This window comes from Pecten maximus, chromosome 6 (genome assembly GCF_902652985.1).
Source record: "Pecten maximus chromosome 6, xPecMax1.1, whole genome shotgun sequence".
In the NCBI taxonomy this organism is placed as follows: Eukaryota; Metazoa; Mollusca; class Bivalvia; order Pectinida; family Pectinidae; genus Pecten; species Pecten maximus.
This window is the reverse complement of record NC_047020.1, coordinates 36,076,340-36,089,186: the sequence shown is the minus strand read 5'-3', so window position 1 is coordinate 36,089,186 and position 12,847 is coordinate 36,076,340. Positions and strand designations below refer to the sequence as shown.

Here is a 12,847-nt window from a genome sequence, read left to right as displayed (position 1 = left end):
AATATTACAGGCCTCTATTTCCTATATGTCAACCTCGGTTGTCTCCCCTGTCCCGTTACAGGTAAAACTGACGACCAATGTTTTGATAACAGAGCACACGGCCACGCGCCTTCAGAGAGCTGCCGTTTCTCAATTATAATAACAATCCCACCAACAACACGCTGTTGAAAGTTACTGAACCAAACAAAATTGGTTCTCCTCAAATTCGGGCAACATCAGCAGTCGGGTTTTCACTCATATTCAACATGTCAAAACTTGGCTATTATAGCCCCGCCCACAACTTCTATTTAAAGACTCCACATCATGGAATTTATTTCAAAACTCTTTCATATAGTGCTGAATGAACAATAACTTGTGCTTTCTAAAATAATCGCCAGCTACATCTCAGAATATCCGAGATTTCGCCAAGGAGAGAAAATAGACATACAAACCTCTGACTTTGCTGTCACAACTGGTAAGATTTCTGCAGTTTCTTGTCTAGCTTGCCATATTTTCCATGCTAACACACCAGTAACAGTTGCCCCAAGAGCTGCCGAGGGCGTTAAGGTCTTTTTTATGTTTACTTGTCTTGTTAATTGTCTCGTATTTGTTCTTGAATGTCTGCAACATAGCAATAACTGCCTCCGAAACACGGACGTCGCCATGTTTGCAGTGCCTAATACGCATGCGCAAATATCCGGTATACTCGTGTAGACTCCTAGCCCTGACATTACTCTAGAGAGTGCGATTCAGTAGTTAGCTGGGATCTATAAGCTATCGTTAAAGTGAGAACTTCTGTTTGATATGGATTGGAATTTATTAACAATAACATGGGATATTCCAGCCGTAAATCAATCTAAGGTATGTACTTAATTATTTATTAAGAAAATATTGTCAAAATTATTTATTTATTAACGAGGTGCTTGTTGGTTACCCTAAGGAATGACTTTTCTCGATAAGTGATAATGCCGAGCTAGGTACATATCTGTCGGCGAGCTATATATTTTCTAACCCGGTTATACGGCTAACTATCGGCATAGTAGATAAAATAGTTGATTAGATTATTAAATGGATACATGTGTACTGTATCTACAACAACTATTGATATATTTATGAATATTAGAATGTCAGAAGCGATTAATTTTTATATTCAATTAGAAAAAAAAAACATCATAAAGTTCATAAAAAATAATTCTTACTTAAGAAATGCAACAAAATTTGATTTTTTTTTTTTTTTTTTTAAGATATACATTTTCTGATTTTTTTTAATTGAATACATTTAGATTTCTGCGGTGTAATGACTTAGTAAGGCGATCGCTTTTTTATTGTACTATATTGTTGACGCGCATTCTGGTCTTCTTAGACATGTACATCTATCTGTCAAATAATGTCTGGTGTAGGACTAGGGCTACAGGATTTATGGACCGACTGAATTTGAATAACGAGACTGTCCCTTATGTTAACACATATTAACCAATAGTATATCCTACAGCTTATATAGGGTACAATGAATGGAACAGTCTTAAGAAAACGGTCAAAGAGGTCTGATTTTTTAACCAAATTGTGCATCGTGCACGCTGAACTGTGTCACGGCGTCGGCACTGTCATGAGCGATAGTATACAGGTATATTGTATATTACATTGTATATTCCAGGTACCGTTATATATATATATACGACAGGTGTATTCTACAGGTATCCCAACCTTTCACTCACATTACCTACCTGTATAACACTGACTTCGCAATCAGAATATTTGTATTGCATGGTAGAAATTTTACCTAAGATCGCTGTACAAGTCTAGTGTGGGCTATGTGTATCCCACCACCTGAATTCACATGTAGAGTCTTTGCCTTTGAATGATTGGTCGTTTGTTGAATTTGGTATCGATCAAAACTGTATAGATATGTAACGGATATGTAATCGGCGTAAAAAAAAATGATGACATTCATATCTTTTTTATTGCATAATACATAACTCCCAAAGGGCCCTATTAACTGGTTCATGTGACCATATATCATTGCATATCGTATTTTCATCTTACTCTATAGACTCCTAAAGATCTTAAGTATCAAGTAATTTTATTTGGCGAGTGCTTTATATGCCTGTGAATTGTAAGCTCGTTTTAATTCTCTAATATATTTCACCGAAGATTTAAAGCTTGATTAGGTTTTGCGAATGGAATTGATATATGCTAATTGATAATCATTAATTGATTTTGAGCACGTGGCTTGCTGTCAGTTAGTGCGTTGATTTGGGATTTTGATTGACAGCCATACTTAAAGGTATGCTATATTATGATAAAATCGTAAAAGTTTTCAAACATTTAGTCACATAAGTAAGATTCTTATTAATTGGAAGAAATGTACATGTTTAACATTTACATGTGTCATTAACGTAAAACATTTCATAGAGCGATATTTTGCCAAGAAAATACCATAGACAGATTGTAGCTGGAAGCTTGGTTTTTAAATGGTTTTATTTTTCCGTTACACCTAACTCTGAAGTGTGCTCCCTGTGAATAGTCATTTGTGCCGGCCTGAAAGGCTGGGGATCTTTAATAGAGATAAAGATGACAAATAGCACTATGTATGCTATTCAGCTAACAATGGACACCCCGTCTGAACTTGTTTGTGTGTTTTTAAATACACCAAAAACAGCAAAATAACATGTAGCCTCCACGAGTTCGGGCGAGTTTGAAATCTACATCGCAATGTCTGTAATGCTTCATGTAATGTCAGTTTCATCAACAACCTGCTTCAACCGGCGGGCACGCTTGGCTGGCGATGTACGCACTGAGTAATTTTTAATGGGTAAGGTTACGTCTTAGGCTTATCAGCTGCTGCACGTGTCATAAAGTTTACTTTGTTCAGACTAGCGTACCTGTATATAGTTCATGCTTAGCTTATAAAGTATTTTTTTTCATTATTAAGACCATTGTATTAACATATATCAATACCCGAGAAAAGGTCTTTTTATTATGTATGTATTCACTGACTTACATATATATATAAGTGTAGTAGGTCCGTGATATATTTAATGCCGGCAGATTTGTGTAATAATCATCAATATGCATAAGTTATATACAATTTATTCACCTTCTAATGAACATGACATTAGGTTTTGTTGCAGTGTGTATATCGCTTTAATTTTCATATGCCGTGTACTGTACGTATATCTATGGTCTATACAGACATTGTGCAATCGACAACTAAGTGAACCGTCTTTTCGTTACAGGTACCTTCCATGCTATATCAGCATGACATACATTCGTTGGATTTTACTTTACAAATGATGAGTCGGCCACTGAACCAGAGAATACCGTTGGGATTATTTCATAGGCTATCGTGCTACAGTTCATGACCGGATACCATGTGACCAAATTATTATAATTCATTGGGATTTACATATATCTATATATATATATATATACAAAGTGGTGAAATATTTGTGATTTTTTATGATTTTGTGGAGAAATCCAGTCTTGTGGTAGACGTCAAGAAGATATTACATAATTAATTCGTCGTATTGAAGAAAGGATTTCGTGAATTTCAAATGATCTTCATTAAGTGGATGTGCATGTATTACTATAGATTTTACAACACGTGTTCACCATCCAGTCAGTTAAATGCACGTGCGTGTGCAAGGCGGTATCACCTGGTGTGTATTGAGCAATGACCTCGCATGTTACACAATCTATCCCCGGAGTAGACCACTTCACGACTTTGGCTTTCGTACTCTTGTGCCTGCTTACCCATTTCCCCACCGGAACGAGTATGTCGTATATGAACGGACACCCGGACGCACGTGAAGCCCTAAAGAATGAGCGTTTTGATTGGGAGCCTCGTGTAAACGAGGGGTCAGTTTTCATCGCTATTAATGACGTCATGCTGTTACAGATAAATTCTGACGGGACCATCAACGGTACGAAGTGTCGGTCGTCCAGATATGGTGAGTATTCTCATTCTTCTTAGACTTTTCAAACATACTGACTTTTACGCCAGATATTGCCAATATATATACCTAAACCATGTTGACAATTGTCTTCCTAACACCTCCTTTTCATTCCAAAGAGTTTACTTTGCGATTTAACAGTTTCGCTTTTCTGGGGTTTCGCTGTACAATAACAACTGATTTCCTTCGAAATAGGATTCTCAAAACCATCCTCGGTTTCCTTTTAGAAGTGTTTTTGGCAGAAGGTACATCCAAGATTCGTTTTCAGGTTTTTTTTTACCAACCCGTTGCAGTAAATACTGTTCAAATTTTCCCGAATGATCTTTTCTTCCAAAAATATGCCATTTTGCGATATCTTTTTCTACGTTGTAAACGATTTTATAGGAATACCGAATCGGGATCACGTGATTATATGTCATAATCCGATGATTAAACAATAAAGATACTGCATTCCTGAGAAGTATAGCTCGATAAGTAAAGTTCAGCGTATATAACGCTCGCATCATTTTTCTTTATAGTATGTACAATATTTCGAATTGAAAACTTGATATGGAGGATGAATGTTACCAGGCACAAACTAGGTACGATACGGTATATACCTTGGCCCGCAATTAAGCAACTGTCGGTGTGAAGAACAGCCAATATTTGTTCACTGGGTTTCGGTATGCCAACAACAATATCTGTATTTAGAAAACTAGCTAAGAAAATGTATTTTACGTATATGTTTTCAATTAAATCTGAAATACACGATTGAAGCGAATACACTCAAACTAATAATAGCTCTACTTTCAGTTTTCGTTTTGCAACTCCCAATCGTATCTTTAAAACTGTATAAGATAGCCCGAGTTGTTTGTCTTCCAATGCCTGTAGCGCCCCTTCCGATCTCCCTCTCAGCCGTTCCCTCGCTGCATACCCTCCCCGATAGTATATCCTTTGAAGTGAACCCCTTAGGTTTCAGTTCAAGGTCATCCCGTACCAGTTCAAGGTCATCCCGTACCAACTCTTTTCTCATGGTTCTGTTAATGTTCGGTGATTTGGTGCAATGTCTATATATCTTCATAATTTTTCTTTAAAAAAAAAGTGTGCTCCAAAAACTTGACAATTGATTTAAGAAACACAACCATTGTTGTTGATGGTAACACCTGTTGGTGTTCCTACAGGAACAAACGCCAGACTTCCATCCTTTATTTCACGCGAAAACTGGATTTTTTTAGGATATAAACTTAAGATTGCGTAAAAAAGTTTTTTAGCCTCGTTTACTCGTAAGTTTTTTTTTTTCAAGCGTTGATTTGTCGACGTGAGCTCGACGTGGTTAAAGGGGCGGCTTGGTATCAGTAAAGTACTGTTCGTCTACAAACACACGTGTACACACACCCTTTAAATTGCCGGCAGAGGTTGGAGGTCAATGTGTTTCAGTAATGCAGGAGAGATGATATGGATTGATTAGTTATTTAATTGTAAGCGATTCCAGTAGCACATCTCTTCAGTGGGCTCCAGCAGTTTCCATAATAATACATACATATCACACACACACATACACACGCATATATATGTAGATAGAGTAGATATATATATATTTCTTGTATAATCGGCTGAATTTGTGCTGGCCTGCTAAATTTTATACAGAGAGTCCCATATATCAGACTGGGCCTTAGAAATCGAAAGTAGACATAGGAAAGTTTGTATCTTACAGCTCACAAATTCAGCAAAGAATCTATCGATATACTTTTTACTTTGCAACATATTGTCATTAACACACTGGTATTTTTAAAGGAAAATCAAAATTGAGATTTGTGAGTTAGATGTGACCAGTTTATAATAAGTTGGTGTACTTTGTGCCTAGGGTGGTTAGGATTTATCAGTTTTAGTAGCTGTACAGTAACGTATGTTGTATACAGCGATAACGACAGATAGCAACTCGTGGTACAAGTGTATTTACTATAATGGATATAGTTTTAGGCATTCTTTGTTGGCTCCACCCTTCGTTAATTCCTTTGATCCTTCCTTCTCTCATTCCATTCTATATTCCTCCCCTTTATTCCACCCATCTCACAAACGCACTGCCCTTTCGGTTTTCATACCCCCTAACCTCTCTATTTTAGTCCGAGTTTCCTTTGACCCAAATACCAGACGTTCGACATTTTGACAGACGTAGATGGAACATCTTCATGTACGTTGTCAAACTGTCTAACCTCTGGTGCCGGGGACAGATGAAACTCGGACTAGCTCTCTAGCAGACTGCTAACATTGGTACATGTTTGGATTTCGCCCTTTTTGGTCCCATCCAAACAATAACTCACCCTGCCTTTATTTCTCCTAAAATATACAAAACTGTGTGTAAGGTGACGAATAGGAACATGAATTAAAAGAGAACGAGTTTGGGTTTAATTTGATTGAAGGTTTATTGTAAGCGATGTATACACTTATTTATACATATATAATTATGACAGCCTTGGGGTTGTACTTGGTTCAAATGTGTTTCAGCTTTTTGACTTGTATACACGTGTTTGAAATTACTTTGTAGGATTTGTGGGACGAATTTCTCCGCTAGCGATACATTATACACAGACCAACCATATCACAGAATATGTTTTAAACTGTCTGCCAAGTCAAAACACTTCTGAAGATAATCGTCTATACTGTACAATACACGAAATCTTGTTTAGTTATGCATTCGATTTGACGTCTATAATGTATATTCTGACAGTCTTTGTTTCTGTATATTTCAGCAATGTTGGAGACTAGACCACATTATATCGATAATAAAATGGTCATAGTTATTAAAGGCATTGAGACTCAGATGTTTCTATGCATGAGTGGACTGGGGAAACTTTATGCGTCACCAGAGGTAAGTGATGACGTCACAACGTCAAATATCGAAACATTATAGAAATTGTCGTAAAATTTCATCGCCAAGTTCTACTTAAATGGCTGGCTTGTTTAGATATTACATATATATGAATAATCAATATGCGTTCAAACTAGTTTAAAGAAGTTATGTTAAAATCAAATTAAACCTTTATGTAATTTCTCCATGTCATATCTGTACCTGACCTCACTTTCTAGAAAGTATTAGTCTCAAAATGACGTAATTTCTGTGTTTTTGTATTAATTTTGTATTCTTTTCGATTTGCAGAATTCATTTACAGAGATGGAATGCAGTTTCAAATTTAACCAGCAGTGGATTCAGAGCAATGACTCTAGCTTTAACAAAACAGTGTTCCGTCTTTCACGATTACGACACCATAAGAAGCCATTTTATGTAGGACTTAACTGTGATGGTCAACCCATAGTAGCTAAAGACTGTAAGCAGCGAAGGCAATTGAGGAAATTCCTGTTATTTAATATGGGCGACTTTAAACCGGAGGAAAATTCGGGTAGCTGTGAAGGTAAACCAGTGCCAAAGTGCAAACCGAAACGGACGTATTTAAAATTCTGCAGGAAAGTGGTACGGAATTTCTTTACGACATCCGTGAGAGAACTGAAACAATTTCGTAAGAGAAACTGTTTTAAACGTCTTGGACGAGAAAAAGACCGCTCTAGAAAAATAGCTGAAAGGTGTAATCTGGGGTCAAGGCGGAACAGAAGACGAACGCGGAGACGGCACCGGCGCCATCCAACATGAAACCTACTCTAAGGATTCCTTGGACCCAGCCTACTGGTCAGTTCTCACGTGGACTGACCGATGATAAAAGGTGCTACTTCGGGCGGCGTTAGGAACGCCGAACACAAACCTTCTCGATTAATGTGATCGTTCGTGTAATGGCGTCACATCCCGACGAAATGTCGTTCATTCGAGAGTTAGAAGCAAGCGGAGGAAACACACGTTATTTTCGTGCAGACGTAATTGAATATGTTCAACAATGACAAACTATTATGGCGACACTTAATCCTGTCCATTATTGTGCTCATATACGATTTTGCGTCATAAACAATAAGCAGTGACGTCATCATTTTAATGTCGCAATCTGTCTCGTTCTCTCCCCCAGAACTTGTGGTGATCAGACAGTGTTTATTTATAGTTATTTATTTGTAATTTATTCGATTTTATCAGGTATGAACCGAACACAACATTAAGTACGAAATGTTCATCCATACATTTCCAACACAAATGTTGTAATCTGTGATTAAAAATTCTTATCCAAAAACACTCGCTTTACTGAAGAATCGATGAGGAATGTTGGTCATGAAAAACGTCACTTCCGGTGCCATAAGTGTTCAAAACATTTCAATTTTGATGAACATGATGAGATTTAAATTATATTTTTTGTCATTCCTACAATGTCAAAAAGAAAACACGCGATTTGGCATTCATTTTTCAAACTAAACTAAAACACAATCTGAAAACAAATTCTGAATAGTTTTGGCATTGGACATCGCTATGACATAGATCAACGCTCTCTCATTGGCCGTTTATTAAAGATATTCCAGTTAAAGAAGCACCTGTGATGATGCATGCCATGAGTGACGTCATAGTCCACGTCATGACGTATTATGGCGTTTCCGAGCTACATAATTTGTATGATACTCATATTTTGAACGGAAGACAATAATATTTTTTTCATAAATGTTCACTCGCTGGCTTTGTCAAACATTGTTATGATTGTAGTGTTGTCCAATTTGATCATCGCATTTGTTTTCATCACCTAAATCATTTCCTCATACTTTTGATTCCGTTTTTTCTCAGACGAATGCCCATTTCATTGCCAACTTGTTATTAATGTATATAAAATTGAACAGTTATGATCTGACGAATCTGTAATTGTTTCTTGAACATGTGTTCGATGATTATTGAACATTTAATATTTCCAGTTTGAAATATTATATTCAAATGCAGATTAGTGGTATGTGAAGCTAATGGTCCCTTTTAGTTACCTACAGACTACAGTGGACATTAATGATTTCGTCTGCTTTAAATCACACGATTCTTTGTCTCTATTGGTGCTATGTTGATATTTTCTGTTTATTTTCCTTTCAAATTCGATAACGAGGTACTTTTCAAGTATTTCTGAAAAATGTGTATACCTTTTTTTTGACAATAGTCGAACATCAGTCTGTTTACACTGGTAAAGATATATTTTTTGCTATAAGCATATACTACTGAAACGAGTCTGGCCTTATGTCAGCAAATTACACGTTGATTCTGATATCGACTTCCGGTTCCGGTACAGATGAAATAATATACGTCCTATCCTGTTGTGGAAAGTTCCGTCTAGAAAGCATAATCTTTTCTTGTTCGTTATAATTTAACAAACTTTTTGTCCTGATCTAACCAATATCTGTAGACTTTGAAACATAATTTTGTTTCTTAAAAATTCGTCGTTTTGGTCCCCAATATACAATAGGTGTGAACGTTATATAAGAATTCGTAATAATTTTATTTTTTAAAGTGTAGCTTGATAAATGTTTAATCTACAACGCTGAAACTAATCGTCAGTTTCGGAAGAATTGTCTCAGTTGTTGTCACTTCCTGTCATGCGCGTTAACCGTTTTTTTTTTAAATTCAATGGTATCCTATGTTCTATACTTGTTAACTGAATATCCCTACATTTTTTTCTGTTGATACTTTCTCTGACTTTGTCAAGTATTGTGGACCAATTAAAGTTATGTAAATTTCAAAATGGCGGTCAGATTTGACATTTGTTTGTATTACCGAATAGTTTCTCTGACTGAATGGAGGCTTGTTCAAATAGCTACAAAATGTATGTTGATTATGACACTTAAGGTGTGCCCTCTAAAATATCGAATATCATAATTCGCAGACTGACGAATACTTGTCAAAACAAAAGATATGACGTCAGAATATTATGACGTCAGAAGGCTGGGATATTCTAATGACGTTGATACCTTTTTGGCATGGTTAAATATTGAACTGATTTTTCTGTTACGTTTTTAATTTAAGATCAACTTTATTACAATTTTACGGTCTGGTATTAAAATTTCTTTGGTATTTTGGGAAATGCCCCTTATTTTATGATGTCATGATCAGCTCCAAAGGTGCAATATAACACATCCGTACATTGTACAGATGTCCCATACAAAATGCAATTATTCTGTGAGAGAAATGAAGGTTTTGTATCATATCTTGAAGATGGATTGAGATTTTGGTAGTTTGGCGAGAAACGTGTCTATTTTGTCCATACACTTATTGTACAAACTGTAAATTTTTATATCTCTGTACATTGTAAATTAGCTCTGGTGCCAAACAAAACTAGGTCAGTGTGACCTACTTTATTAGCGTTGTAATGAAATGTAAAATGAAGGATACGTTGTACACAATAGGTCGCAGTGACCTATTTTATGGACGTAATGGCGTCTGTCTTTTTAGGTGTGTAGACCTAACAAAGATCCTTTAAATAAATCAAAAAATATCCTATTCAATTTAGTTTCTTTTGTCTTTTATGAAATTTGCGATTCGTGAAATGTCCGTATGATGATAGTCCGAGTTTCCTCTAGACCAAACACCAAACGTTAGACATTTTGATGGACGCTGTCTGGTACATGAGCGTCAAAATCTCTAATGTTTAGTGGACAAGAGGAAACTCGGACTCGGGCTAGTTTGATTCGAAGACTTAAAACGTCAAGTATACGTAAACAATATTAAATGGATAAAAGGGGGAAAATATATAGTTATCTTGCATTATACGATCAATTCTCGAAAATCATATTTTCAAAATTTAGATATCGAACTTTCTTTGACACTTAACACAAAAATAGTTCAATTCGAAAATGCATGGACCTGGAAAACCCGATATATCAGTGAAACATCCTAAATCGGGATCATATTTGAATATATAGCGTTGTACGGACAAAACTGACAAAAGACGCCAAGATTGAAAAATGTCATTGTTTGAAAGGAGAAAGAAATGAGATGTGAGATGAGAATATTTGGTGAGAGTTTTATAGCGGGGAGAGTTGGAACGTTGTTTGAAGAAAAGATCTGTTAGCAACAACACTTGCGCCAGTTATTTTGTGTAATTTTTTGGTGATCAATCAAAATTTGTTTATAACATTTTCACCGATAGATATTGTTTAATTTGCAATATTACAATTATCATGACATTTGAATATGGTGATATTTGAGTAAGATATGTATAATTCTGAATTATTCAAACGTTCCATGTTCATACTTATGCTTAATGGAGGTTCAAATGAGGATTTGCACCTTCTAGCACTTGAATTTTGTTATTTTTATCAAGAGAACGCAATTTTCGATCGGACGGATTTACTTCAATAAATGTTCATGCAATAAATTTATTCTATATATATTGACTTCTTCGAAAAACAACTTTCCTCTTTTGGCATACGCTAGTTAAACATTGGTCAATATATGACTATATATGTATATAATGTCTTTGACTTAAAATTGGATATTTTCAATTATTTGGACTGTATTTTACAAAATATCCAAATCTTAATTATTTCATTTTGCATGCATTTCTTAATAATTCGGAACTCATCTTTTAAAAAAGAAATCATAATAAGTAAAGAACGAAAATAAATACGCTAAACCTCTAATTTAGACTTATCTAGTGCCTGGTACAGTTGAAAGTACAATCGCCATCCTCTCTTCCTTGACGATGTTGTACATTTGTATATGTCGGCTACGGTACGGCGATTCTATTTGAAGCATAATAGCTTGAACCATCTGTAATCTGTAATTTAAACATTTGTCTTTATTACTATGGTGATTAGTTAAATGATGTAATTGTCATGAAGTTAAATTGTTATATTTCATAATATCATGTTACATAATCAAGGTTATGCGATGTATCTTTCCTCAGCTAAAAGGTCTTTCAACATTTAATGCTAAATTGGTTATACATAGACAGTATTAGAGCTACCCGCCATATTTCTAGTAAAAGCGGACAGAATTTTGACCGCTGGTCAGTTTAATGAATGACGCTGTTGTGTCATTTCCTGTTGTTTTAATTATATATTAGCCAATGCTATTAAACGATTAATGGACTACTGTTTTTCTTCAAATATTTGAAGCTTTATTGATTCAAATTGAGAAGACAATGTGTTATGCCGAGTGTCGTAAGCACTTCTTATTCGTTTGTCCATATACAAACTGACAGTGACAGAACAATTAAAATGATAAAATATTTTAATCTCAGTTTTAGAGTTTTTATTTGTGCTTGTAGCTGTGTTAATGAACGCCTGCTAGATTCAAAGGTGAAATGCAATTGAAATTTTATGGAATTTTCAATCTAAGTGAATTTTGTATTAAATCAGAAACTGTTCGTTTCTTTCGTTCCTACTACTACAGTAATTAGGAACCTATCGGACGTCATGTCAAGTTCAAAATTATGACGGAAATCCCCGAATGCTTTCCAAGTGTTGTTCGTCGCCTGTCGTACATGGTTACCATAGAAACTCTATCTTTTGTTTCAGCTACCATTCGGGAATTAAGTATCGTCGAATAAAGCAATCAGAATTGTTTTTGTCCAAATATAAGAAATGAAATGCGTCTAAAAAGTGACCTAAATGCTATCAAAAATGGTAAAACTGTTAGAATATCAGCATTTGAACGCACGCACGTTACCCCGGTAACGGACAAGATGTAAAAGTTGTTTGGAAATTTCAAAAAGACAAGTTCACTCATAGTTCAGACACATTTTCAATATTCTTCTCTTTGTGCAAGCAACCTACACCTCTGTCATCCCTTGGTGGGCTGTAATACGGCGATGTTGAATGGCCATGTCTACTAAATATATTGTATCAAAATGGCAACTTGTGTTGAAATGAACAGATCTACAGGTCCAAGTCTTGAATTTTATCAGAAATCTATATAAGTAAATTCAAGGATAAATCTAAATACGTCGTATAAAAATGTTTTCAAGAATCTTGGAATAGGATGTGTGATGTTTATATGAGGATTATGTATAATTGAGGGGGGGGGGGGGGGGGGG

At 35.5% G+C, this 12,847-nt stretch overlaps 2 protein-coding genes across 17 annotated transcripts in view; one reads left to right on the top strand and one right to left on the bottom strand.

Annotated features, from left to right (window-relative positions):
* The window catches only part of LOC117329662 (calcium uptake protein 3, mitochondrial-like), a 154,597-nt gene extending 153,950 nt beyond the window's left edge, over window positions 1-647 (bottom strand). For all 15 annotated transcript variants that reach the window (XM_033887700.1, XM_033887706.1, XM_033887703.1 and 12 more), the window contains exon 1: window positions 432-647. In XM_033887700.1, the coding sequence (XP_033743591.1) occupies window positions 432-644 (213 nt within the window). In that variant the 5' untranslated portion in view covers window positions 645-647. The remainder of the gene's footprint in view (window positions 1-431) is intronic.
* Window positions 1-12,046, top strand: part of LOC117329665 — a 32,411-nt gene extending 20,365 nt beyond the window's left edge. The window contains exons 1-4 of one of the 2 annotated variants that reach the window (XM_033887715.1): window positions 709-840; window positions 3,216-3,929; window positions 6,662-6,780; window positions 7,069-12,046. In XM_033887715.1, coding sequence (XP_033743606.1) covers window positions 3,653-3,929; window positions 6,662-6,780; window positions 7,069-7,557 — 885 coding nt within the window. In that variant the 5' untranslated portion in view covers window positions 709-840; window positions 3,216-3,652 and the 3' untranslated portion in view covers window positions 7,558-12,046. Of the gene's footprint in view, window positions 1-708; window positions 841-3,215; window positions 3,930-6,661; window positions 6,781-7,068 lie in introns of those variants that run through there. The other variant, XM_033887716.1, reaches the window with a different exon arrangement.
* Window positions 12,047-12,847: the final 801 nt, after the last annotated feature.